General features: G+C 47.9%; 8 protein-coding genes across 8 annotated transcripts; 5 read left to right on the top strand and 3 right to left on the bottom strand.

Annotated features, from left to right (window-relative positions):
- Nucleotides 1-852: 852 nt before the first annotated feature.
- N7481_010029 (MDR family NADP-dependent oxidoreductase) lies at nucleotides 853-2043 on the top strand (the record flags this gene model as incomplete). The annotated part of the gene is made up of 3 exons (XM_057269248.1): nucleotides 853-1612; nucleotides 1682-1848; nucleotides 1909-2043. 3 exons carry the CDS (start codon nucleotides 853-855, stop codon nucleotides 2041-2043), a joined length of 1062 nt encoding a protein of 353 aa, XP_057119925.1.
- A 1886-nt stretch (nucleotides 2044-3929) lies between these two features.
- Nucleotides 3930-5626, top strand: N7481_010028 (amino acid transporter; the record flags this gene model as incomplete). The annotated part of the gene is made up of 6 exons (XM_057269247.1): nucleotides 3930-4061; nucleotides 4112-4373; nucleotides 4429-4620; nucleotides 4675-4824; nucleotides 4902-5143; nucleotides 5204-5626. The coding sequence occupies 6 exons, from the start codon at nucleotides 3930-3932 to the stop codon at nucleotides 5624-5626; spliced, it is 1401 nt and encodes a 466-aa protein (XP_057119924.1).
- Nucleotides 5627-7152: 1526 nt separating this feature from the next.
- Nucleotides 7153-8693, top strand: N7481_010027 (glycoside hydrolase family 18 protein; the record flags this gene model as incomplete). Its single annotated transcript, XM_057269246.1, has 5 exons — nucleotides 7153-7296; nucleotides 7359-7793; nucleotides 7858-7927; nucleotides 7991-8526; nucleotides 8586-8693. 5 exons carry the CDS (start codon nucleotides 7153-7155, stop codon nucleotides 8691-8693), a joined length of 1293 nt encoding a protein of 430 aa, XP_057119923.1.
- Nucleotides 8694-9157: 464 nt separating this feature from the next.
- N7481_010026 (sodium:solute symporter family protein) lies at nucleotides 9158-11859 on the bottom strand (the record flags this gene model as incomplete). The annotated part of the gene is made up of 11 exons (XM_057269245.1): nucleotides 9158-9403; nucleotides 9459-10355; nucleotides 10411-10581; nucleotides 10631-10681; nucleotides 10734-10920; nucleotides 10981-11064; nucleotides 11114-11213; nucleotides 11271-11457; nucleotides 11523-11580; nucleotides 11631-11694; nucleotides 11754-11859. 11 exons carry the CDS (start codon nucleotides 11857-11859, stop codon nucleotides 9158-9160), a joined length of 2151 nt encoding a protein of 716 aa, XP_057119922.1.
- A 1116-nt stretch (nucleotides 11860-12975) lies between these two features.
- N7481_010025 (LLM class flavin-dependent oxidoreductase) lies at nucleotides 12976-14941 on the top strand (the record flags this gene model as incomplete). The annotated part of the gene is made up of 8 exons (XM_057269244.1): nucleotides 12976-13051; nucleotides 13157-13297; nucleotides 13366-13576; nucleotides 13639-13651; nucleotides 13722-13781; nucleotides 13838-14394; nucleotides 14464-14641; nucleotides 14714-14941. 8 exons carry the CDS (start codon nucleotides 12976-12978, stop codon nucleotides 14939-14941), a joined length of 1464 nt encoding a protein of 487 aa, XP_057119921.1.
- A 209-nt stretch (nucleotides 14942-15150) lies between these two features.
- On the bottom strand, nucleotides 15151-20763 carry utp10 (snoRNA-binding rRNA-processing protein UTP10; the record flags this gene model as incomplete). Its single annotated transcript, XM_057269243.1, has 5 exons — nucleotides 15151-15593; nucleotides 15648-15789; nucleotides 15847-17682; nucleotides 17708-20309; nucleotides 20387-20763. The coding sequence occupies 5 exons, from the start codon at nucleotides 20761-20763 to the stop codon at nucleotides 15151-15153; spliced, it is 5400 nt and encodes a 1799-aa protein (XP_057119920.1).
- Nucleotides 20764-21101: 338 nt separating this feature from the next.
- N7481_010023 (uncharacterized protein) lies at nucleotides 21102-24747 on the top strand (the record flags this gene model as incomplete). The annotated part of the gene is made up of 3 exons (XM_057269242.1): nucleotides 21102-21113; nucleotides 21137-23698; nucleotides 23749-24747. The coding sequence occupies 3 exons, from the start codon at nucleotides 21102-21104 to the stop codon at nucleotides 24745-24747; spliced, it is 3573 nt and encodes a 1190-aa protein (XP_057119919.1).
- A 415-nt stretch (nucleotides 24748-25162) lies between these two features.
- N7481_010022 (putative NADPH oxidase (NoxA)) lies at nucleotides 25163-26983 on the bottom strand (the record flags this gene model as incomplete). The annotated part of the gene is made up of 4 exons (XM_057269241.1): nucleotides 25163-26052; nucleotides 26105-26514; nucleotides 26565-26819; nucleotides 26874-26983. 4 exons carry the CDS (start codon nucleotides 26981-26983, stop codon nucleotides 25163-25165), a joined length of 1665 nt encoding a protein of 554 aa, XP_057119918.1.
- Between the last annotated feature and the right edge of the window lie 341 nt (nucleotides 26984-27324).

Genomic DNA, 27324 nt, shown 5'->3' with positions numbered 1-27324 from the left:
TTTCTTATTTGACGGCTCAAGGTTTGAGTTTCGAACACCACGAGCCCCGGAAATCTTATAAAAGCCCTCTTGTGTCAGTGACATTTTCGGTGTTTAATTGCCTACACAGCTGTGCTAAGGCAGTCAGATCTAGATCAAAAAGGGATCCGGAACCCTTTGAGCGAAGTCAAGAATAGTTCACAAGATGAAGTCCTTTTGGTGTCTCAACCTTGCGGTTCTTTCTTCTATAGCAGTTAGCCTAGTGCCAGATGCAGCTGATAATTGTGTCGGTATTGATAACTGCTATGACAATGACTGCAATGGCAACCCAGCGACTCTCGTCTGCACATCGGTGGGCTCCTCTTTGTATCTGTTAAGATGCAATTTTGCGGGGATTTACTCAAATAATAAATCAGGGATACTATGCCGGCTGCCCATGCGGATACGGTTGTATTGAAGTCGGTCCATGCGATGGGAATGGTTGTTATGGGCAGTTTGGACGTTGCACTGCAAGTTATCTAGGATGTGCATGCCACGAGATACAGCATCCACCAACCAAAAAGTGAGAGAGGGTATGGTAGATAGCGAACTTTGCAGCCGAGGCATTTTAAGGAACATGGCCAGCTGTGATAGTGAAGATCGAGGCTAGCTTCAATGTGTTTGGTTTATAGCCCCACCAGCCACTCTCTGTATTTCTAATCGACCCCTCACTTCAGCACTGCGCCCCGGCTTTATAACTCACGGTCCCTGCTTTAAACCCCACTGTCCCATTTCTATAAAGGGCCCTTGAATCTGCGAGCTTGTGATTGAAAATATTTCAGCAGACTCCGACCCAGATAGTGACCGTCATTACTCGAAGCTCGTACTTTCAAGATGTCCAGAGCCAACAAAGCTTTAATCTATAACAAGGTGCCCACAGGCCTACCTGTTCCAGGGCAAGACCTAGTCGTGAAAGAACGATCATTCGATCTAGATCGACAGCCTCCAGCTGGAGGAGCAACAGTACGCCAGCTATATGTCAGCCTCGACCCCTACATGCGGGGCCAAATGCGTGACCCTAGCGTCAAATCTTACAACCAGCCTTACGCACTTGGAGAGCCTGTCACGGCCTACTGCCTCGTACAAGTGATCAAGTCGGACCATCCCAAGTATCAGGCAGGAGATCTGGTGTTCAGTCGCTTGGCTGTGGAGGAGTATACCACTGCGACAAGAGAAGACTTGGATACGAATCAGACATACAAGATTGATAACAAGTACAATCTCCCGCTCTCGAATTTTGTGGGTATACTGGGGATGCCCGGTATCACTGCCTATGCCAGCCTGTATGAAATCGGTGCCCCTAAAAAGGGTGAGACGATTTTTGTTTCTTCTGCTGCAGGTGCGGTGGGACAGGTTGTCGGCCAGCTTGCCAAACAGGAGGGCCTTCGAGTGATTGGTAGCGTTGGAAATGATGAAAAACTAAAGTTTATTACCGAGGAGCTTGGCTTTGATGGCGGGTTCAATTACAAGAAGGAGAAGTCAGCCAATGCGCTGGCAAGGCTAGCGCCAGACGGTGTCGATATTTACTATGAAAATGTCGGAGGTGAGCAGTTGGAGGCTGCCCTAGATGCGATGAACTTCTTTGGAAGAATTGGTATGCTTGATTAGAACCCGTCGCAGAAGTGACATGAATTTCGCGTGAGCTCGGTACTGACATTCTCAGTTGCTTGCGGCATGGTATCTCAATACAATCTAGCCCCGGAAGCGAGATACGGAATCAAGAATCTTTTCCATGTCATCTCGAAGCGCATCAAGATGCAGGGGTTCATCCAAGGAGATCCAAACATGGGACCCAAATACTCGAAAGAACGAGATGAGAAGGTATCAGCGGTAAGTCTTAAGATTGATTCTAAACCGATAATTTACCGCAGCTAAAAGGAATTCTTATAGTGGCTGGTAGACGGAAGCATTAAGACAAGGGAGGATATTACTGTCGGAATCGAGAATGGCCCTGAAGCATTCATCGCCATGTTGAGTGGGCAAAATAAGGGCAAAGCAACTCTTAAAATCGCGGATCCTGAGTGAGATGCACAAATACATTTTCGACTTTGGCTCTGGATAAACTTCTTCATTCCTTGTTAAAATTGAATATTAATTTCGTGGATATTTCTCTAAATGTTCCCCAGGTGCCCACACTGGCAATAGGAGCAAGGTAAAATGGTTCAAGAGGGTGGGGATAATATAATTGTGCAACAGCTGATGGAATTATGGATCCCGAGATTTTCGAGGTGGATCAAGTTTCTTATAAAGACAAGTAGTCTTTACATTAGTAGGCGCATTGATTTTTATCGCATTTAAATTGATGAATGTTTCCTAACCGCGAGGAAATAGCTCGTCATTGGAAGCTCTCACTAGTTAGTACTCCCATATCCCGCTTAATACAATCGCATACATTTTTCAACCCATTCGACTCATTCTAAGGCGACTGTAAGGCCTTTAAGTTCGGGATCGGAAAGCAGTTTCTTTCTCTTATGCAACGCAGTGACTAAATCCAGCATGGTTATTTGAATTCAAACACTGAGTCTACTGGCAACTAAAGGAGATTGCCCTGCATTCTCAGATTTCTTGTAAATTTATCTAGTGTAACCACTAGAACCTGTCGCTCATCAATGCGTTTATGGTGACATTGGAAATTATTCTAAAAGCTGAGAGAACTGGGAAGGCTGCAAAATGAATACCATTAATGAACGTCGGAAAGAAGATCTTGAGGCAGCATCTGCTTTCATTATACTTTTCCTTGGAAGCTTACCAAGTGTTTTAAATTATCATCCATTTCAAAATGGACCAGAGAGGCAATGACAATGTAGAGAATCTTGGAAGGCCACGAATCACCCCACTCGGTATTTTTGCGTTGGACCAGCCTACAAGAGAAAATACCGCAATGCATTCTGTCTATCTTGGAAGTCCGTGCTTTTTTTTGATTCTAGACTGGGTAAATAGTATGCACCATCGGAAGCATTGCCGTAGCTTGACACACTGTGGAAGCTGTAAACGCTCTATAAGTTTACACAATCCTTGCCCGGTTTCAAAGATTTTATAGAAAAATCATCAGCTGTTGCCCGCGGGAAACACTAGCATATTCCATTTCTAGGGAGTGCTTTTGTTGTTGTCAGAAATATGGATGACCACATGCCCAAGATTATATCACCGGAAATTGGTCCGGATCCGATGAATAACCTCCCAGAGAGAAAGCATTCTTATCATGCATAGCCCCACAAAACTGTCTACAAAGGGGACTCAGGATCCCACGGAGGTATAAATTGGCCAGTTTGTCGATTGCTTAAAATTCAAGGTACAGTTCTAACTTTTATCAAAGGCTACTCGAAATTTAAAATTCTCGTTCATTTATTTGATATACGATACTTCAAAGAACATTATTGCCTTCGGAAGAAGGATAAGGGAATGTTCGGGGTAGTCGGTCTCGGGAAGGGGCCCGACAACCCAGTTTAGGCCCCGGGACGGGACCCACGCCATGGTGCACTATGTCAGGCCACGCCTGGGTAGCTAGAGGCTAACTGGCAGTTCGACGAGTGGTTCTGCGAGTTTACCCCATTTTATGGATTATCTCCCGCATTTCGGGCCGGGGTACACAGAAAATCCCGCAAGCAGTGCGTCACTGCCCGGACTCTACCGATGACATGAACTGTAGATTCAAATTCTACAAGTTTGCAAGTTGTCGTCATTGGGGCAGGCCATTGAATGAACATAGCCTGCTTACTGGTGATCTCATCTCGGCTTTAATTCAGCGCCCTGGGTGATACTTACCACTTGAAGTCATCTCGATAACAGCGTACCGGCCTGCTACCCGAAGCTACGTATTCGATGTTTAGAGCACTTTAAAAAGGCCCACAGGACCCCGAATTTCGCTCACTTTCCACATTATTTAAAAAAAGTGCACTCAATGTCTGAAAATGCCCGAGAAGAAACAAGATGATTCCCTTAGTCCTGTCCCCTCTCAAACAGGACAGATATTCGAGGACCAAACATATGCTCATGATGCTGTCTTCGGTGAAATCACCGAAGGGGGCCCCAATTACCGCAATGTGTGTAAACCCTGAAAGAGGTTTCTGCTAGAGAACTAATCATTCTACAGGTCGGATGGTTAGGATCTGCCGCTCTGATGATGAAAAGTCAGATTGGCCTCGGGGTTCTCTCGATTCCAGTGGCATTCGACACCCTAGGTATTGTTCCAGGGGTTGTTATATTATGTACCATTGCCTGTATTACAACATGGTCAGACTATATGGTGGGTGTCTTCAAGCTACGACACCGTGATGTTTACGGTATCGATGATGCTGGAGGGTTGATGTTTGGCCGAATTGGAAAGGCATTTTTTGGTTCGGCCTTCTGTCTTTGTGAGTATATGATCGTAACCCTTAAAGTCCGACCTTATTCTGACTCTCCCACCAGACTGGGTGTTTGTTGCTGGATCCGGAATGTTAAGCATATCGATTGCCCTGAATGCCCTGTCAACCCATGGTACCTGCACTGCTGTCTTTGTTGCTGTCGCGGCTATTGTAGGCTTCATGCTGTCTAGCATCCAAACATTAGGCCGCATGGGCCCATTAGCATGGATCGGTTTAGTTTGCATCATTACTGGCAGTAAGGTTTGTTGTTTCCTTTGAATCTCTGTCAGCATCTGACCAAATATTACAGTTCTTGTCGTGACCATCGCTGTTGGTGTTCAGGACCGACCATCGGCGGCACCACAGGACGGTGTCTGGATTTCTGATTACCAAATTGCGGGTAGCACTCCATTTAGCGAATCTATAACCGCGGTTTCCTCCCTGGTATTTGCCTATGCAGGTGAGGGAAACATCCTTGACGACCAGGGGAAGTTGGAGAGATTGTGATTGAGTACTGACGCAAATATGTTCAAATAGGAACTCCATCATTCTTCTCTATTGCAGCCGAAATGCGCGATCCTCGTCAATACACTCGGTCGCTCTTGGTTTGTCAATCTGTTGTCACCGGTGTTTACCTTGCCATCGGTTGCGTCGTGTATTATTACTGCGGATCTTACGTTGCCTCGCCTGCTCTTGGCTCTGCTGGCTCAACATTGAAAAAGATCAGCTACGGCTTTGCCTTGCCAGGTCTACTTGTCACAACCATGCTTGTGATTCATGTGCGTCGCTTCATCAATAGAAATATACCTATTTGGAACTCGCTAACATACTATTTGAAGCTCCCTGGAAAATACATATTTATCCGTCTTCTAAAAGGATCACGGCATTTAACGGCGAATACTGTGACTCACTGGGTGGTCTGGCTCAGCTGCACTTTTGGAGTTACCCTGATCTCATACATTATTGCCAGCGCTATTCCAGTATTCGACAATCTTGTTTCTCTGGTTGGCGCTTTGCTTGGGACCCTAATGTCATTTCAGCCTATGGGTTGCATGTGGCTCTATGATAATTGGAGCGACGGCAAAAAGGCACGGTCGCCTCGGTGGATTATGATGGTGTGCTGGAGTGCGTTCGTGATCTTGTCAGGAACATTCCTCATGGTTTCTGGCACCTATGGTTCCATTGTGACCATCATGAATAGCTACAACTCTTCGGGAGGATCTGCCGCCTGGTCATGCGCCGACAACTCCAACTCGACGTAAGCGGCATTTTCGCGGATGGTCCAATGACTTGTTCATTATCTGAAACGCCTCACAAACCCTATTCATTCATTCATGATAAGATAGGTTAAGCTTAAGGAATGCGGGGTGAACCAATCGGTTTGGAATCCCACGAGGGCTAATTCCTATTCGGATCGAGGCATAAAGCTCTTTTCCAGTCTCCTAGTATTCACACTTATATATAGACATTTCCTTAGGAAGCGTAGAAGCGGCTAAATTGAAATAGCATCATGGTGGCTTCAAGTTATCTTGTCATACTAGGTCTTCCTTATTTTATGGCGTAAAAATGTTTCTAGGTCGGGAACCCTTAAAAGGTAGTCCTGCCTACCCCTCTTATCATGGACTCTCGTGTTATGATACCTCCGCTTTCTTGGCCGCAGAAAACGACCGGGGTAGTCGTTTCTGGATAATACGGCACATGCCCTGGCCGCATGGCTTTAGTGTTACATCGACTTAGTTCATTATCGTGCGGGTGATGTTATGTTCCTGCAGCCGGAGAGGAAAATCTCTTGTTTTTTTACTCTCTCACACTCATAGGCGCCTGCTGACTTTTAATAACGACTATAGAAAAATGCTTCAAAATCCCAATTCCTACCTAGATGCCGGATGATACTATGATTCAAGTTACATTCAATCTCACATTCCGCTCAAACTATCTTCGAATGCCGAGGAGCCTTCGATGCAACGCTTCCGAAGGCCCGGACACCAGATCATCTATCTCAGTCGCAAGATACGCTCCGAGGTATCTGAATGGCTCGCGGGTATCATTATGGAGGCGAGAATGTTACCCATCCGTAAAAGTTCCGACTTTCGCTTGAGCGTGGCCATGCGACCATGTGTCGAGCCGGAGAAAAGGATCCCGGAACGATCGACAAACAATCACCCTCCCTATTTCAGGTTGCCTACAACGTGGCGCGCTAGTTATTATGCGTGTTATTCGATATCTATGCCATTTCAAAGATCCGATCGACGTCCTGTAAAATGTGGCGCTTTCTTTATCAGTGTCGATGAAGTCCGTTGACTACGTCGCCCGATAGTATCTGCTGAACTCCTTGCATTAGTGGAGGCTATTGTTGATTTCAAATGCCACATGGTAAGTTTATTCCCCGCCATAAAACTAACTTTCGCAGCGATTATGGCGAGGTCACTCTGCATGCGATCATATCGATGCTTCAAGTTATGATCTCGGATTTTTGAATATCGGAAGGTGCATATTCGGGACCACAGGAGAGGGGCCAAAAAACTATACTATTCTGACAAGAGGGTTCTAATTGGATCGCTCTTTTTTTTAGGCACACATTGTTGAACTTTCAATTCCAAGGTTGGAAGGTTTTCTTTTCCAAGTTGGCAGTGGTTGAAGTGGATTTCGTAGTATATATATCATGGCACATTTGCCAGTGCCAGACTATTTTTTTGAACTTCAAGTTGAACGATCAGTGCGACTAAGTTTGCAGTAATCGCATACGCGGGTAAAATTTTACTGTCTTGAGACACGTTCATGATTCAAGATGCGTTTTATCCATCTTTTCTACTTATGCTTTGGGTTGGCAGCACATGCTGCTGTCATTCAACGTCCGAGTAACAATACGACCGAAATTGAGGCTCGTGATGCTGCTACTGGCTTTCGATCCGTCGCGTATTTCGTGAACTGGGTATGCAATAATAATAATGTATTAGAGGCGAACAGGGTACTGAAACTAACAAATTTCTCCAGGCTATTTATGGTCGAAACTTCAATCCTCAGGATCTTCAAGCTCAGACCCTGACACATATTCTCTATGCCTTCGCCAATGTGCGCTCGGATACAGGAGAGGTATTCATGACGGATTCTTGGGCTGACACTGATAAACATTACCCTGGAGACTCCTGGAGTGAGAGTGGAAACAACGTTTATGGCTGTATCAAGCAGCTGTTTCTGTTAAAAAAACAAAATCGAAAGTTGAAAGTTCTTCTCTCAATCGGTGGCTGGACCTACTCCTCGAATTTTGCCGGTCCCTTGAGCACTAGTGCAGGAAGAGCAAAATTTGCTTCATCGGCCGTGGCCCTGGTCCAAAACCTTGGCTTTGACGGGCTGGATATCGATTGGGAATACCCGGCGGATAGCACCCAGGCGGCTAATATGGTGGCTACTTTGCAAGCTCTGCGTTCTGTGAGTTTTTCCAAGAGTTTCCTTACGGAGGTGCAGAGTCCCAAAAACTCATCAGGTCTACTAGGCACTTGATAGTTACAGTGCGACCTATGCAAACGGCTACCATTTCCTGATAACTGTCGCTTGCCCAGCTGGTAAGGGAAATGAAATCGCGTTATATTTTGTTAGAAGAGATCGTCGTTGACAACATAAGATAGGTCCTTCCAACTACCAGCAACTTGATTTATCTCATATGGATCAGTACTTGGACTTCTGGAACCTTATGGCTTACGATTATTCCGGAAGCTGGGATAGTATTGCTGGCCACGATGCAAATGTTTACGCGTCAAGTGACAATCCAGCAAGCACACCCTTTAATACTGATCAGGCCATATCATACTACACCTCCAATGGTGTGAGTGCTAACAAGATTGTTATGGGAATGCCATTATACGGCAGGTCCTTCATGAACACGACGGGACCAGGAAGAAGTTTCAATGGCGTCGGTAGTGGTAGCTGGGAGAATGGCGTCTGGGATTACAAAGCGCTCCCTCAGGCAGGCGCTACAGTAAACTACATTGAATCAATTGTTGCAAGCTACAGCTATGATTCGTCACAGCAAATGATGGTCAGCTATGACACGCCGCAAGTTGCTCAGAAGAAGGCGCAGTATATACAATCAAAGGGTCTCGGCGGAGGAATGTGGTGGGAGTCCAGCAGCGACAAGACTGGCTCTGATAGCCTGATATCCACGGTAAAAAAGCCCCCGAATCAAGGAAGCCGTCTCGATAAGCTGATTTGAGATATTTCTAGGTCGTAAATTCGTTTGGTGGTGTCGGTGCTTTGGACCAGAGTCAAAACCAGTTAAGCTACCCAGCATCGTCTTACGACAACCTGAAAGCCGGATTCCCATCTAGCTGAACACATTCGAGAACTGAGCTTGGGCTACGTGTCAATATGAATTTTCTGGGTTTCACCTGCACATGGATAGCATACTATCTGCTCTTGAGTTACCACTCGCTTCTTGAGGTACATACACGAACCGTCAAATAATTTCACTCTCTAGCTAGAAATATGTATGAATCTTACGGGATTATCACTTTCTGTAACTTGAACATGGTATCTAGTAGTTACTAGTACGAACTACTATTATAAATGGTGGCAGGTCTGGGGTTTACTAAAGTAGTACTGCTGGGGTCATCCAAAGCCCGGAAAGAAGTATGGATGAGCAGTAGTAATCAAGCACATTGCGTTTCTTTCGCGTATATTATACACATTAATAACTACCCCCATAACTAGTATTACTAGATAAATACTTAGTAAATTCGCCTATTTCATCCACATGGCCCGGCGATCACCTGTCACTACATTCGAGGGCGAAGATCTCATAATTTCCCGCCTGCGACCTCCTTCCCTTCGTTGACAGACCCTTCAGATTGTGAAGCGGGGGTACTCGCAACTGCAACTTCTTTGCTACCATTAGAAGTCCCAGAAACATGATCTTTTCCAGTGAGGCCATGATAGACCTGAAGAATCTGTTGTATGCCGCCGTCTAGTAATGGTGCAAAAATTGCAACAAGCATGGTACCCCATAGCCAGATGATGGCAACGACAACCCAGGCAAAGAAGAACTATTAGAATCACTGAATTAGAAGGAATTTACCCAGCGTGATAGAATTTACGTACCTTCTTTCCAAAAACGTAATGCGAACCATACATTGGCAACGGCCAGATTACCCAGTGACCCAAGAATGTTGCGACAGACCAAAAGGCGGCGATACGGCCCCATCGCTTCAGCTCTTGCGCCTCCGCGGAGGCACTGTGTACGCCACCCTCCTCGATGCTGCCGGTCATGTTTTGGCTAGAGGGCTCGTCATGATGAACGGTGGTTAGTTCACTGTCCAACTTTTCCAATGCAAGTTTTTCTTTTTTGAAGTCGGCCCAGTCATAGTTCTGGGGGTTGATAAGAGTGATGACGACCGAGTACAAAATTGGCGAGAAGCAGGAGGCTACTGTGCCGTAGACACACGGTAGGATTTCGCCCGTCGTTGCAACGGATACTTCACCAAAAAAGCGAGAGGCAGTGCCCAGCCAGACAGCAAGCCCAGTGGCCAAACCAAGAACGGGTGACAGAATGGCCGCTGCCTTGCTATGTTTACGCCACAGAACGGTGAAAACCATCGGGAAAATGCCAGGACAAGTAACAACTCCTACCTCGATATTAGCGTTCTTTTCAAATACTGAATATGAGGAATGTCTCTCACCAAGCATGTACAAAGTCCAACCAAGGTCAATACCGACATAGTGAAGCATTGTACTGAAGCCGGCTGAAAATGCAGCGAAGAATACCACACCGAAATGACTGGACCGAATCAAATCCTTGTCGGTCGCAGATTTCTTGAAATATTCGCGATAAACATCGAAGCTGAGGATCGAGCTGACTGCAATGACTTGTGCCGAGAGAGTTGAAGTTACAGCCATGAAAATGATCAAGAGCACAGCCGCGGCTCCACCTTTCCCTGCAATTGTGATCGCAGCATAGGGGAGTACAAGACCACTGCTGACCTCCGAAGATGTCATTCTCTGTAATTCAATATCAGCAGGGTTCTAGTAAAGCAGAGTCTGGAAGGAATATTACCCGAGGGAAAGTTGGGAAGTTTGACTGGTTCTCAAGACCAAGAGCCACAGAGCTCATCACAGTACCTAGCGCCCAAGGGATGGCAAAATAAGCGATTCCACCAATTGTATATCCCGGTACCACCGATGATGGCTTTGCCGAGAAGGCCTTGATGAAATAGCTGGTATCCATCTTGGCAGGTCAGCAGTGGATCCCAGTTGCTGGGGAATAAAGAACTCACAATTACCAGTCCAAAGTTGGAGCAGGTGTGAAGGATAGCAAATAGAATCGCCTGAAAAGCGTTGAATGAAGAGTTCAAATTAGGGCAGTGGTCAAATACTTACGCTCTTTGATGTCATAGTAAGGTAGGTACCCTCATAGTTTCCAGAAACTGGATGTCGCTGGGCCGCTGCTTGCACTAGATCAAACAAGTTCTCGATTGAGCCAACTTGGTCGGTTGAGAACGCCTTGATGGAAAAGTAGCATGCGATTATCAAGATAATTGCGGTGTGGAAATAATCAGTCAAGAAACTATGAATAGTTAGTGTCTTGAGCGAGGTATCTCAATGATGAAAGCAAGGGAGCTCTCACGTTGCTTTAATTCCTCCGACAAACGTATAGATTGTTACTCCGACGGGTAATAGGAAGGTAGAAGCAATAATATGCATTCCAGAGCTATTCTAGTTAGCAAATGGAGCCAACAAAAGTTGAAAAAGAAACATACACGGCAGTAATAACGGCGGAAGCTCCGAGTAGCATATTTGCGCAGGCGAAGATGTTGTTAACAAGACAAAGGACCATGAATACTACATGAGCGACTCGGCCTAGAATTATCAGAAGTCAGCAGAGAAAGTGACCAAGTAAAGAAAGCATATAAATACCGTAGCGAATGCGAACAATCTCCAAAGATGTATGTGCCTCGGGAATCTTTCGTTTACAGGAGATTCCAAGTAGAGCAAAAAACACGATCATGGGGCTGCAGCCAGCAGCGAACCAGAAGGGGCCGGCGATACCATAGCTATAACCGACAAATGAAGAGCCTAGGAGTGCAGTAGACCATAGCCAAGACTGGAGGGACTTGAGTCAGGATTTCCTATTCTCAAAACAAGACGAGGCGGAGGTTGAACCCTTACCGATATCACAGCGGATGCTGTAAGACCCGTCCGAACTGTTCGATTTGCTGTCATAAACCTGTTAGGTTGTTAGGACCAATGCGTTGGGTTTAATAGAGGAGATCTTACATCTCTGTCTTCTTATTATCTTCTCCTGCTGTCTTCTTCAGCACTTTCGTAACAAGCATCATGACTGCCGCCGTATTAGCTGTGTTTTCAAGGCTTTCCTTTCGATCGCGAAACTCTTCTTACTAAAAGCAATGATAATTCCAATCACAACTACAACCACGTAGCCGACCGCCTGGGACAGGGGCGGGTCAACTGTTGAGATGCCATCGCGAGTATACAAATTGGACATAATGGGCCCTGCAATATTGTACTTTAATGCGAGATGGCAGTTGGTGTAATTTTGGTACGAGGTAGAAGGACCGTCATGTATATGAGAAAAGAGTTGAAATTTGGAGACCTTCCCAAGTATCAAGAGCCCAGAAAAGCCGGGGCTGATGTGGGCTTAAATCATATCCAGCCATCTGGGTGATCAATACGCTTCCCAGGGACAGGGGCGAGCAAGATCTATATGCTGCAAGACCATAGCCTCGGTGTCAGCGGAGCGAATTAGCATGGCCGGTTGCGCGGTGACCTGATAAATGGATTCGATGAGGTGCTTTTAGGGAACGAGGAGACTACAAAAAACCATTTTTAGGTTTAGACTGATTGAATGGTTCGCTATGGCGTTATCGCGGTATGGAGGAAGATCACCATCTTACAAGAGCTGACAATTCCCATAATGAGAACAAAAGGGCCATTTCAAACACATTGATTCTCTTGCAATATTTAAAAGGAATTGCCAAATTATAGTCCATGGAGCTGCCGTGATATCAGCGGGGTTGAACCAAGGGAAGGGCGGAGGCCGTCTGGGGAGAGAGATAGGCCTCTGTCATTGGCATATGACATCAATTCGCGAATCCAAGTGGTCCAATAAAGAAGGGCCAATTTCGGACCGGACTAATATTATGCTCAAATGGATTCGAATCGAGTGTGAGCTAATTAGTTATTAGGCCTCCTCAATCTAACCGAAGATCGGGAATGGCCACATATTTCGCGGCAACGCCTCACGACTTCCATCTCTCTCGCCCGAGAGACGTCCAGAAAAAGCAAGAGATGGAACATCTAGCTCGCACGGCCGGACGAGTATAATCAAGCACCGACCAGTCAACGCGGTTCTTGTTGGTAAATGTGCCCCTCAAAGATCTCCTGCGCTATCGCGCCATCGCGGCCCACCTTGATGCTATGCGATGCTCGGATGCACGGAGTGACGCACGCGGGGGCATGATGTGCTCAGTGATCGCCATACAAATGGGATGGAGACCCTCTATAATCTTGAGAAAATTTTTGTAGTGAAATAGGCGAAAGCATCGTGGTTTATCGAGTATATTTGTTATTCGAGGCACCATAAACGAAAACCTTTGGCATAATGTCTGAAGACACACAAGGCTCTGGGGCCGAAAAGCCTAAGAAGTCCTTGATTCTAAATGCTTTTGTTGAGATGTGTACGTTATTATTCTCCCCCTTTTCCTTCTGATACTTTGTTTTGTCTTTCTTTGTCTTTTCCCTTTTACTTTTTCATATCCTACAAGAGGCTAACCAGGTTACAGGCAGCGGGCACCAGTCCCCTGGTCTCTGGCGACACCCAGAAGATGAATCCCATCGATTCAATGATGTAGACCACTGGATTGAGCTTGCGCAATTGCTCGAGTCGGCCAAGTTCCACGGTATTTTTATCGCGGATGTTCTCGGTATTTGCTCTTCAACTCCCCCGTCAAGACGGAAGCTGTCAGCGTACTTACTGATACCATTATTCTAGGTGGTTATGATGTTTATAAGGGTCCCCGAAACTTGGATCCTGCAGTTGTCTCAGGGGCACAGTGGCCAGTCAATGAGCCTTTGGCAGTTGTGCCTGCAATGGCTGCCGCCACCAAAACCATTGGGTTTGGAGTTACAGTAACCACAACATATGAGCAGCCCTACCATCTCGCAAGGCGACTTTCAACGGTTGACCACCTTACCAAGGGACGGTATGTAGATCGCAGGTCAGAGCCACAAACCTTACCCTCAGCTAACCATTTTCCAACGACAGACTCGGATGGAATGTGAGTACAAACATAGAAGACGTGTTCTACCCAGCAAACGACCAAGTGAGGTATTGACTTTCAATTACAGGTCGTAACGGGCTATCTGGACTCCGCTGCCAGGAACATGGGTCAGGCAGAGCAGCCACATGTAAGCTTGTATCCCTACATTCTATGCGATAGTGTAGGTTCTTAACACAGTTTCAGCACGACGATCGATACGCCGTGGCAGAAGAGTATGTCAAAGTGACCTATAAGCTCTGGGAATCATCCTGGCGCCAAGATGCCATTGTTCGTGATCGCGAGCGCGGTGTCTACACTGAAACAGATCGCGTGCGACAGATCAATCACTCTGGAAAGTATTTCAATGTACCGGGCCCTCATCTCACTCAGCCGAGTCCCCAGCGTACGCCGGTCATCTTGCAAGCCGGGACTTCAAAGGCCGGAAAGACTTTTGCAGCCCAGCATGCAGAAGCAATATTCGTGGCAGGCCACAGCCCATCAGTTGTTGCAAAGAATGTGGCGGAGATCCGTCAACTCGCTCAGACGGAGTTTGGACGGGACCCACAAAGCATCAAGTTCCTTGCCTTGCTCTGTCCTGTGTTAGGTCGAACGGAAGAAGAGGCTCGTGCGAAATTCAAAGAATATCGCAGCTATGGGTCGATTGATGGTGCCTTGGCCCTCTTCGGGGGATGGACTGGTATTGATCTCGACAAGTATGGAGATGATGAGGAGCTTCGCCACGTAGAGAGTAATGCCATCAGGTAGGTCCTACTTTCTGCCCAAGCCGTGCCCTCCTCCAAAAATCGGCAATTGACCTTTTCTCTGTTCAGATCTGCCGTGGAAGGTTGGTCAAAAGCTACCCCGGAAGTCGCCAAATGGACCAAGGGCACTGTCGGTGAGCACATCACGGTTGGTGGACTGGGAGCCACTCCAGTTGGCACACCACAGCAGGTGGCCGATAACATGGAGAAGTGGGTTAAGGAGGCAGATGTGGATGGATTCAATCTGGTAAGGTCAACCTTGTTCTGGGCGTCCAAAAAGAACAACACAAAAAGGAAAGAAACTCTAATCATTTTCTAGGCCTACGCCATCAAGCCCGGCTCCTTTAAAGATATCATCGATCTCCTCATTCCTGAGCTTCGCAAGAGAGGTCTGTTCTGGGATGAGTACGCAGTTCAGAAAGGAACATATCGCGAGAATTTGTACTCGCGACCGGGTCAATCTGGGCCGCCAGCTGACCATCCAGCTGCGAGGTATCGCTGGCAGGCTGGAGTCGATGCCGCGGACCATCCGGTGCCAGAGAACTAAGTATCCAGAGGTCGAGGTGGTATCCACGAGAATCAATGGTTTTTATGGGACTCGCAAGCCCCTAGAATAGTCATGAAGCAAGGGAAGGAAAACAAATTTAAACATGAAATTTTTTGTAGGGCAAGATTGTATGCCCTCCCAAGGGTCTATTCTACAAACGCCAAACAAATGCGGTTTTTGTACATGGTGTCTCAATAAGTAATAACCATTTAAGTCAGCATATCATCAAGGCGCTCACCGAGCACACCCTCAATCTGCTTCACCCACTTCCGCACTTCTCTCTCCACGCTCTCGTCCTCGTCCTCCATCAGCTCGCTGATGTAAGGCAGCATCTCCGGAAGCAGAGCCAGCCATTCCTCGCCAAGCTGCTCAGTCAGAGCCCGCTCGGTCTTCAGGGCCGCGAGACGAACAAGCGGGTTATCACCGCTAGTAGACTTGGCATTCGGCGCAGAAGAGGGACGAAGGAATTTCATTAGAGCCATGTTGAGCTCCTTGTGATTATCGGTCGAGTCAGCGGCGACGGCAAGCCCGGTAATAGCAGGCACAACCTCCTCAACGACAAGATCGGAGGTCTTGGTAGAGGTGGCATGGCCAAGTTGCGCGATAAGCGGACCAGAGATGCTGGCAAGGTGCGAAGGGGATTGCCAAAATTCTATAAGAACAAATTAGAAATATGCGTTTGGAGTGAGTTCACAGAAATGCTTACCATCTTGGTCATGCTCAAATGAGTTGCGGAGGGTACCCAGGGTGGCGAGCCAGAGGGATCGAGTAGCCTTGGACGGGGTGGTGGTGTTCAGAATTTGAACAACATTTTCAAGGATATAGTTGGAATACCCCGTGACGATTGACTAGAGATAGATTATTAGTAAATTGATATTCTCCCACTTCAGGAAGATAGAACATACCTTAAGAGTGCCGAAGAAGACTTGGAGAAACTTGTAGAAGGTAGTGAGACGAGACATCTGAGCCTGCTCATCCTTTTTGGGTACACCATTCGTAGCCCACTCAACAAACTTAAGGAACAACGGCCGGAAGGTGCTGTCATTCAGCTTATAGATCATTTTGATGGTGACATCGTTGAGAGCGCTTTCGACTTCATTGATATCAGCCTCGTCAAAGTTGGAACGGTCGCCAGCGGCAGTCTGTTCGCGGCGCAAGTCGAAGGCCTTGAAGAGAATCTTGCTGAGAACATTGATGGTGTTGATGACAGCCGACTTGGGGTGCTTCTCAACAGCAAGGCTGAGGACTTCCAAGATTTCGCCGGTGGCTGTGGGTCCAGCTTGGACAGCTTGTTCCCAGTTGCGATCGATTGCGCCAAGGGTAGCGCCGAGATCCATCTTGCGAGATGCCATGAGGCGGAGAGTCTCCAAGCGGCTACCCTCGCTACTCTCCTCAAGATCAGCATTGGCGGACTTGAAAGACAGAAGTAAAATTTTGTCCAGGTGAGCAGCTGAGATCATGAAGGGCAGATTAACAAGGAGGGCGGAGAAGAGGGAGAAGGTGGCGTCGTGGAGGCGCGAGTTCTCTTTATTGGGGGTCAAACTGAGCTCCAATAGGGTCAAGGATTGGCTGAGGGTATCAGGGAGAGCGGGAATCATAGCTTGGCCCAGAACCTCGGCCATGGAAGCAAGGCAGAGGACACCCATGATGCGAATGCGCTCATCGGACTGGCCAAGACAAGATTTACTAGCGACAACCCTGGCTGCAGTAATGACCTTGGACGGGTCCTTGCGGCCGTATTTCTCGGTGATACGATCAATGCAAGCGACAGCAGCGTGTTTGATGAGGGCATCCGTTGAGGATTCGACAGTGTTGACCAAAGTGGGCAAGAAGTCGAGGACCCGAATTTGAGATGTGGAGTCCCTCTCTGGGACTTGACGAAGGCGGTTCTCGAGGAGACGAAGGACCTTCTGTCGCAAATCATTATTAGGTCCTTGCATCAAGACCTCAATGGTATCCAGGAAGTCAACGAGAGACAGCGTGCCCAATAGAGAGCCCAGAGCCTCACCAATTGCCTGGCTGACAGGCTTCATGTTCTTCACGAAGTCAAGAATGGCCAGGACCTGCTCAAGAACCCGAGAGTAACAAGCACGGGCTTGATCCGCAGTCTCCCCCTCGGTCTCGAAAGCGGCCTCTAACTTTGACTTGAGAGACGAGTGCTTGAAAAGGTGAGCAAGATCGCGCAGGAGATCGACAGCAACCTTTTGAGGGTCACGGCCATCGTCGCTACCAATGCCAAGTAAAACCTGGGAGATACCGGGCTTGGCTTTGAATGAATCGATCACCAGGTTGAGATATTTGCTATATGTGGTGAGCTCAACGACGGCGGTGGTATCCGAAGCAAGGCCGGTCATCAAAGTAAGAACATCCTTGTCGATCGAATAGCGGTTTGCAAGCATGGCAAGTACAGCGAAAAGGAAATCTTGCGTGCCAAGCTTGCTGATCAAAGCATGGAAGAGGCGGAGGCGACGATGCGATGGAATGTGCTCAAATGCAGCAGTAAAGCTGAGAAGTAGCTCCGAAGTTCCCGAGACAATGTCGCGTTTCTGGTTACGAAGGGATTGAATGAGCGCGGGGACAACCTGATCAATGGTCTGGTCAATGACAGAGACAGAGTAGTCGTCGTCTTTGCGAAGAACACTTGATCCCATAAACGTAAAGATGGGCATCACGCTGTGGAGGACGAGCTCTGGTGCAATTACCGACAAACCGGCCACAAGGAGAAGGGCGGCATTTTGCACCTGGGGGGCTATCTGTCGTACGAACACAGTCGACCACCAAGTCGGCACGAATGACCGAGGTATCGAAAAGTGGCTTGGGAGAACCCTTTGACTTGTTGACAATAGCCAGGAGACTTCCCAAAGTGAGACTCAGCAAATAGCTCAGTCCAGATTGAACCTGAGACTTGAAGTGGTGAAGGGCGGCAAGTGTTTGGAAAAGACCATCGGCCAACTCTGGATGCGAGTCGGGACTAGAGCTATCGATGACCTCGAGAATGAGAGTCATCTTGTCCATTAACTTGCTGAGTTCTCCCTCATCCTTCACTGTCATGGCAACCATGTTGTTTTGGCTGGTTCGCCTCCTCTTGGGTGCAGGTCCAACAGATTCGATATCTGTCAAGGAAACGGGAATTTTCTTGACAAAATTCACCAAGATGGCACCCGACAGCTCAACACTGCGAAGAACATCACGGGAGTGGTCGGCCAGGGATACTTCGCCGGTTGACATACCCAATGCAATATCCAACAGCTTCTCGGCCGCCGATGCTTGATTATCCTCGGGGACCTTGGCCCATACTTCCTTCATTCGAGAGAAGCCAGCTGTAACAAATGACGGCCGCAGAGAATCGGCGCCAGGGGTAACCTGAGACAGCAGGGTGGTGATAGCATCTGCTTCCTTCGGAGAGACAATGTCGACAATCTGATGGTCGGTTTCGGAGATGGAGAGGCGCTCTCTGCCACAAATTTCATCGACCTGCTTTTGATTCAGACGTCGCCAGTCCTCAACCAGGGGAAGAAGCTCCTTGGTGCGAGTGGTTCCTGGAACCTTCTTGACATTGTTCAGCAAACGCAGAAGAGCGAACTTTGGTGCAAAGACTGGCATTTGAACAACGTGTGAACAGAGGAAGGAGAAAAGGCCTGTTCGGAGAGATTTCTTCAATTCGGTGGCACCCGGTGATTCAGACAACACTGTGCCCCGAAGAGTAGCATCGATGACCTTGCCGATCTGAGTTGGGTCAAGAATGTATTCCTCGAGTCCCGGGATCAATGCACGCTCCAGGATCTTCTGCGCGTCCTGGGTAGATAACCATGAAACAGTAGTAGACTGCTTGCCCTTACCATAAATAACATCATGGGCCCAGGGCTTGCTGGTTTCATCAACCTTTTTGCTATTCTTGTACAAGGAGTCAATGACGGCCAAAACACCAGCAGCCTCGCGACGAATACGCTCCGATTGATCAGACAGAGCCACAAGAAGGAATGGCAAAAGTGCCTGGGGATCCAGATCATCAAAAGATGTTGACAAAGTAGATGAGATGGAATTCAATGCAGCCACCTTCATGCCAATGGGATAGGAGCCAGAAATCACACGAGTGAAAAAAGACAAAAATGTAGGTGATTTTGTCACACTGGTCTTGTTGAGAATGCGCAAGTCATTGAACTTCTGGAGATAATCCGAGGAGTCGGCGGTCAGGGCGAAGACTTGAGCGAGGCTGTCAAACTCTGGGATTGACTGCTTGCTAAGGAACGAAGACGAGTATTGCGGTTCGTTGGTCAAAGACTCCAAAGCAGGTGTGAAACTGTCCACTGGCTCCTGATCGACGTCCTCCATTTCAACGTCCTCGAGAGCCAAAGGTTGAATGGGAGCCTCCACGACAGTTTGAAGGTTGTGCTCCACGGCTGAGATGTTGAGAGAAGACTCCGCCAGGGTTTTCTGGAAAAGAGGACGAAGTGAGTCCGACCGACTGAACCCTTGCACTAGCTCTGCGAGCTGAGTCTGGGTATCCAGTGAAATACCACGGGCCTCGTCAGTATCACCAGTCGCTTGGAGGACCATAGTCATGGCCTGCTTCATATCCTCGCCTTGCAAGGAACCCGAGTCGAAGATGGATGAGAGCAGGGTAAGACGGGTGTTGTCCTTCTGCTTGTCCAGATCGCTAACACATCCGGAAACAAGTCCAAGGAACAGGTTCGAAGTTTGATAGTGGGAAGTAACTTCGGAGAGCTGTCCCATGGGGTTATCAAGGCGGCTGATAGCCTTGAAGACCTTCTTCGGGAGGATCGTGGATGGCTTTTGTTGCGCAAGCACCGACAAGCAGATAAGACCGGAGCTCAGTGTTTCCTCTGTCCAGGAGACGACCACAGTTTCCATCAGCCCATCGAGAACATCTTCGGAAAGCATCGCCTTCTGAGCCAGAACCACAGAGATCATGTAACAGCTGACAATCAACTCTGAGACCTTCTTCATGGCGAATCCATTACTCAGAATGGGTAGGACCCGGAGAACAATATCCTCATGTTTCTGCTGCTCGGCCTCCCTTCGACCAGAGCGAGAATTGTCCAGCATGCCAGCTACAGCCTCAGTGACAATACTAGCCCAGAACGAAAGCAGGGTGTGGCTTTGCGCCTGGAGCCGGCAAACGTTCAGAACATAGTCATTGAACGAAGCAAAGAACTCCTTATTGGTGGTTGCGCTGTGGACAATGGGATGGCGGGGAGGGTTGACCAGACCAGTTTTATATGGGTATAGTACTTTGAATGTTGATGTGAGGTCGGTAGGCAAGATCGAAAGAAGATTCACGAAGAGTGGGGTAGTGTGATATGGGAGGAAGGTGAAAAGCATAATAGCGGTGTTGTATTCGTGAGTTCTGTGACTTGGTCAATACAAAATGGCTTTTCCAAAGCGCTTTCCACGCAACCTGTAAATGGGATGATTCGCACGAACCTAAAGCGTCTCACCAACCAATCCACCGCTTTGACAGCTGGGCTCAATTGAAGTCTTCCTCCAACCAGAGCAAGGAAAGTGTCAATTACGGTGTCCAGCTCCTTGTTCTGGGCGGCATTCATTTGCGTCCGGTCCTCGGATTTGCTCTGCTCGCTGAAGATTGTACGAGCGAACTGCTCGAAGCGACTGTCCAAAGAGCAGAGCTCCCGGAACCCCTCGTAGCAGATATCATAGATAGTGTCGAAATCTTGCGACCCGGCGATTTTGCGCTCGAAGATCAAGGAATGCGAATGGGAGATGCGTTGCGATTTCAAGTCGAGCTCGTTGGTCGACTTGGCCGCGATCTGCGACAACTGGGCGGCGAGGGAGGAAGCCATTGCGAAAGGATTGATATGATTGATTCTCAAACCAGATTCCTGTAGCCCATCGCTCTTCTTGTCGCCTCGTTTTTCACGGTCGATTGCGTGCGGGCTGGAATCGAGTGGAGCTGTTTTTCGACTTCGAATTCGACTTCGACCGCCGACTTTTTTTTCTTTCGACAATCCACTCCGGCAGTTTGCTGACCGCCCCGGATTATCCATTTTGGGAAATATATGCCGTTATCAGTTATTGCAGTCGCGCCCGATAACAACAACTTCCACTGCGATCTTTCCTATACCTTCACAACCTCGCCTCACAACTCAGTTGCTCTCTCCATGGAGCGAGCTCCATAACGATGGAGTCACAGGTGAGTCGTAACTCCTTCAGCAGAACCCAGCCAGCAATATGACTAACCTATCACCCAAGGACAAGAAGTCCGTCCCCAAATTCTCCAGCTTCAAAGCTCCCTCTGTTTCCTCGGCTCCCCCAGCTCGTTCAGAGCCTCGACACAAAGAAGATCGAAAGTCTCGACGCCCTGGTCCTCGATACAGTGAAGAACGGTCCCGCTCACCACGTCGGTCCAACCGGCAAGAACGACGGAGATCTCCCGGTAGGCGTCCCCGTTCACGATCTCCGCGCCGTGCTACTTCGGGGAGCAGTCGCAAATCTCCAGAGCGCAGAGAACATGACAATGGAGTCGCCAAGAATGTGAAGGATGGCCTGGCGTCACCAAATGGAGACGGTTCAATTGCAGACCTCTTTATCATCGATCTGAAAGGTGACCGACACAACTTAACTTTCGGGGCAACACATCGCTATGCTGTGCCAAAATACCGACGAAGTGGGCGGGGCCAGGTTCTGGGAGCCGATGCGAGATACAGGATCGACCGGGATTATTTGGACAGTGATTCCTTGGTTTTGCGCGTCAAAGATTCGCTGCCTTCCAATACATCGAAATCGGCTAGACCTTTGTCAAAACGAATCCGTCAACCAGAGAAGCTCCTCCGCGTGAAAACTGAGGACGAAATACACTCCTCTGCCGGTTTGGACCAAGACTTCATATCATTCGATTCAGCAATCCTAGATGGGTCAGACAGGGCATCGGATGACGGCGACTTGGGCAACGAGCGCAACGCTTATCGCTCTATCCATGGCAAAGCCAAAGAGGAGGATTTTATTCCACAACATATGGAATTGGTTGATAATGAAATCTCTCAAGACGACAGTAACTCAGCTGAACGCAAGGCCTGTCATGCAGAACTATCGCGCTCCGTGAAGGATAATCCTACAGATGTTGCTGGATGGCTGAGGCTAATTGATCATCAAGATCTTTTGATTCTCGGGCCAAATGAGGACTCGCGCCATTTAACCTATAATGAACAACAAAGTGTGGCAGCCGTCAAGTTGTCTATTTACGAAAAGGCAATTAAGCAGTCTGCAACTAGCCCAAATAAGGACAGCCTTTTGCTAGGAAGACTCCAAGAAGGCGCACATCTATGGGATGCAAAAAAGCTACTTTCTCAATGGAACAAGACTTTGCAAGAAAACTCTGAATGCGTCAGTCTGTGGGTCAATTATCTTAATTTCCGTCAGACGGACTTCCAAAACTTCGATTTTGAGCAGCTCATGACGACATTCTCCGAGTGTCTGGAGCTTAATGCATCCGCTGCGAATCCAGCCAAGAACCAAGTACAATGCTACTTATTTCTCCGTATGACACTTTTTCTGCGTGAAGCGGGATATTTGGAACTAGCTGTTGGTATCTGGCAGGCAGTACTCGAGTTCACATGCTTCAACCCACAACCACAGTCTCAACAGGTAGCGGATGTCGATACTCTCGCTTCTTTTCGCAGCTATTGGGAGGATGAAGTGCCACGTATTGGCGAGAATGGATCATCAACATGGCGAGGCTGGGTTGACAACCCATCAAATCTTACCCACAACTATGCTCTTCGCGAATATAAACATCGTATTGAAGATTCATCTCTGATGGACTCCTGGGAAAGCGCCGAGAAAGAACGTACCCTATCATCACGGCTGCCATCTCGAACTCTTGACCAGCTGAAATCCAGCCATGGCGTCGATGAGCAGGAGCAATATGTTGACGATGCTTACGCAGTCGTGCTCTTCTCTGATCTCGATCGAGTCCTGAAATTATTCCACGGCTTTGGTTTTCCAGATGAACTATTCGAGAGCTTCTTATACTTTTGTCACTTGCCGCATTTGACACGACCTAGCAATATACAAACAACTCGTTTGTGGAGTGCGGATAACTTTCTCAAAAATGACTCAATAGACCACATGGAGCCAGGTCTCTCCTGTTGGTTAGCGGATCAAAAGGAGGCTGGAACCTCGACCTCGCCTCTTCGCTTCCCGGCTTCAAATTTCCTGCACACCACATGCACTTTGTTCCCAGGGCCTAATAACTGGTTCGAGTCATTTGGATCTTCGCACCAAGATTACCAGTCCTCCGAATCTTCAATTATTGATCAAGAATGGGTCCAGATGACACTTCGGTCCTTGGTGGAGCGTGGCCCTACCCGTGAGACATTCGACGACGAATTAGCCGAGTATACTCTCGGACTTATGTTTGCACGGGATCAAAAAAAAGCAAAGAAATATGCTAAGACCTTACTCAAGAAGTGGACATCCAGTCTCAGGGTCTGTAATGCTCTTGCTTTGATGGAATGGAGAAATGATTCGCCCGACGCCGCTGTTCAGGTTTGGTCAAGTTCTATTTCATGGAGCCAAAAGTTCTCAGATGATCTGAAGAGTGACTCGGGAATCCTTTGGAATTCTTGGGCTTGGGAGCTTCTTCAGCAGGGCGATAACTCCCGAGCTTCGTATGTATTGCATGCTATTCCTGTGCAGGGCATAGATAAGGATGCATACAATAGTATTCAATTGACGGGTGTGGCCTCCAACCCCACCTCGACTCTTCAAGTTAAATCGGTAAGCCATGAAAGCTCTCAATGACTTATGCATATTCTAATTCTATGCAGTACCTGCGCGACTGCCAAGCGCGCGCTCTGGGGTATAGGCGGTTTCATGCATTTGTCGCTTATACCGATTGCCTCGCTTTATTGCTATTTACCGAGAAATATCATATCAAGACAGCGCTTGAAGTCTACTCGTCTGCGCTTGAGAAGTCAAATGGCCTCCCAGTCGAGGACCAGAAATCGAAGCCCTATATCACCGAGCTTCTGCATCAGGCTAGAGCCAGGCTGCTCTTTTTCCATTGTAGTACGAAGTCGTCACGGTTGATGGCACTTGAAATTCGATCTATGCTCCAGGAAAGCGTATCTTTGTTCCCTCACAACACGATATTTCTATCGCTTTTCACCTGGAATGAGTCTCGCTTCAATATCCTCGATCGTATTCGAAATGTCAACCTGCTCACCAAAAATTCTGAAAGTCGGTATATGCTCGGTAGCGATTACGCCTTGTCGGCTACGACCGCGCAAACCGTTCCTATCACCACTCATTTGCTCTCGATTTGGTCTGAATTATGTCGTCCAACCTGGGCCGGATCCACTCATCATTCAACGCGAGCTGCATTTGAAAGGGCACTTGGCGAAAATATGAATCGAGACTCGATGAAACCAGGCGATAAACAGATGCGCAATAACATCGGTACAGAGAGTGCACGAACAAATCTCATGACCTGGAAGCTCTATATCATCTTCGAGGTCTACCATGCACGAGATATTGACGCAGCAAAATCTGTGTTCTACCGCGCTATTCGAGCTTGCCCTTGGTCGAAGCAGCTATTCATGCTTGCCTTCCAGTACCTACGGGATGATAAAGTTCGCCACATTATTCCGATAAATTCAAAAGCCACTGGTTTCCTTTTTGATGATCTTCGTCAACTGTATCATGCAATGACCGAGAAGCAATTACGTATACATGTGGACATCGAGGACGGAATTCAAGCGCTCCTTGCAGAGAGGCAAGACAGCTTCGAGGAAGATCACCAGACTCGATCTGGTGAGAATATTTAAATATAAAGGCCCAGCAGCTCTTTCAGAGCTACTGCTGCAGGAGGTAAAATCCATGAAGACCAAAGAGGAAACTCACCTCTTCTAATTACTTCAAGCCTCACTGTTGCAAGACCTTTGGATGGTGCATCTACAAACATTATAAAAATAAGCAACGAATGGAAATCATGCTTGTCAAATGATTTCCTCGGTATTCAAAGCTACTGTCGTCGATAACTATAGTACAGGACGTCGCACCGTCCAATGTAAACTCCGTGCGAACAGAGGTAATAAGGAAAATCGAAGGGAAACAAAATTGTGAGAATCGTCACTCGTAAGTTCGTGGTGGGTACGATTGGCTTTCCATGCCCTTGGAATGGAAGACTAATCGTACCTCATAAAAGGCACCGCATTGTCGGGGAGAAGTAATCTTAATAAATCAAAAGTGTTCCTTCCAAAACTTGAAGCGAACATCCTTCGTCGACGAAGCCTTGGCCGCATCGTTGATCTGTCTGGCTGCCATGTTCGGACCACAGAAGTATACACCGACCTCAGTGGTCGATCCACTCTGTAGACCTCGCATGTAGGTCTGATCAAGGAGACCAAGACGCATGGCCGTGAACAAGCGTTTGAAGTCAGGACGACCAAAATTTGTCCGACTTCGCAGTTCAGTCAAAGGGTCCAATGCCTGACCAACAGAATTCAGGTAAATATTTGCAGCTGTATCATCGTCCAGGCGCTGTGTGAGGTAGGTATGAATACGCAAGAACTCAGTGCTTCCTTCGTGGGCAGCAGTTGTGGCCGACTGAGCTTCAAGAGAGGAAAGAAGGGCTTGGAACCATTCGAAGGAAGAAGTGTCTTTACAAATCCAAATGAACTCAACACGACGCAAGCGACGCGGGGGGTTCGGACTGGAGCGCAGGTGCCAAATATTCTTCAGGATCGAGGCCCAGGGGGTAACGCCGATTCCTGTTCCAATAAGAACGGCAATTTCGTTTTCAAAAACATCCTCAGCCGGTGCACCATATGGCCCATCGATACGAAGCTTAGGCATCATTTGTCCATTTTGTAGGGCGACTTCATACATTCCCATCGGGTCGAGACCTTCGAGATCTCGGGCCTGCGCGGGACCACATCCAAGTGCGTCTCCGAGAGCTCGGGTGAAGTCTCCCACTTGACGGACATGAACACTGAGGTATTCATCAAAGGGACAGGATGTGATGGTAAAAGGGTGCCATTGTGTGCTGGACACGTCGGGTACCTGAAGGAAAAGCCATTGCCCAGCCTTGTACTTCATACTTGGCTTGTAGAATTGGATTTCCATGGCAGCTGTATTGGTAATTAGTAGATATACTGATATAATGGGCCTTATGGCACATACCGTAAGGATGACGGATAACCTTGGTGATTACCGTCTCTCGCCGCGAGCGAATCTCGCGATAGAGTCGCTCACATAGGTAGAAAGCTGCGCCCACAAGCTCCCATCTCCAGCCTTCGTATCCTAGGCAATGATCCCAGAATTGCTTACCAGCAAATGGGGAGAAGGGCTCCGCAGTGTCACGCACGAAGCATCCTGTAGTATGGGTATAGAGAGCCAGTAGGAACGGGATGAAAAGATGATGTGTGTACCAGAAGGTTTCGTAGGCTTGCTGGCGGATACGATGATGCGCGGTGGTATACATCAACAGCATGCAAAGCAACATGACATGTCCTGTGATACCAGCTGCTTGAGTATAATGAATTTGAACAGCCAGTTCGGGGCGAACCTGGTTCTTCTCGATATTGTAAAAGCTGGTATCTGTTAGTCGGAGTTCGATACGAGCATCAAGTCCTCAACATACTTAACATAATGAGCAGCAGTGTGAATCCCAGAAAATACGAGTAAAGAATAAGCAACTTGACGATGAAACCAAGCTGACTCGTCTAGCGGGAGCCACCTGATCTGAGGTCTGAGCCATCGCAAGACATTGCGGCACATGGGTAAAAGGATCACCGTTGCATCGACTGAGAGAACAAGCCCAGCACCTCTGGATATCCAGACAGAGTACTTGAGGACATTAAGACCTTCTAACTTTTTGCTTGAAGCTTGCAAATACCTAGTTTCACATTAGCCATACACCTATTGGTTTGGTGTGGGTTCGAAGACTCACCATCCCAGAGCAAAAATGCCGAGATGGAACCCCCAGAATCCGATATAGAAAAGAATTTTGGAAGGTGTCAAGTCGGCTTTTCTGAGCCAATAATCATTAGATGCGACCATTTTGTCGTCTTGGGTGACTGGGGGCGTCGGCCAGCGACGACTTGGAGGGTAAAGGAGAGACAAGTGTTGCGGTTGACCAGCAACCTGAGTCTGTCGACGAAACTCTAAGTCGAAACGATCAAAAAGAGCAACGCTTTTTGATTTTCTTTTTGGGTAGGCTCAAGGGCTGGATTAGTTGAAGCGTAAGTAGATCGGTCGTCGGCGTCGTCGCTTCTCCATGAACCTGACGCGGATCGTAATCTTCCCCACCGACCGGGGTACTTCTTGTTGATGTTTAGAATCAAGAGCTTGCTTCACGATTATGAGAGTTGGTGGAACAGGTCAGGCCTTCAGTTTCAGGT

This window comes from Penicillium waksmanii (genome assembly GCF_028829765.1).
Source record: "Penicillium waksmanii strain IBT 27052 chromosome Unknown utg000008l:1.0-5622682.0:1.0-5626561.0, whole genome shotgun sequence".
In the NCBI taxonomy this organism is placed as follows: Eukaryota; Fungi; Ascomycota; class Eurotiomycetes; order Eurotiales; family Aspergillaceae; genus Penicillium; species Penicillium waksmanii.
This window is presented reverse-complemented; position numbering and strand designations above follow the sequence as displayed.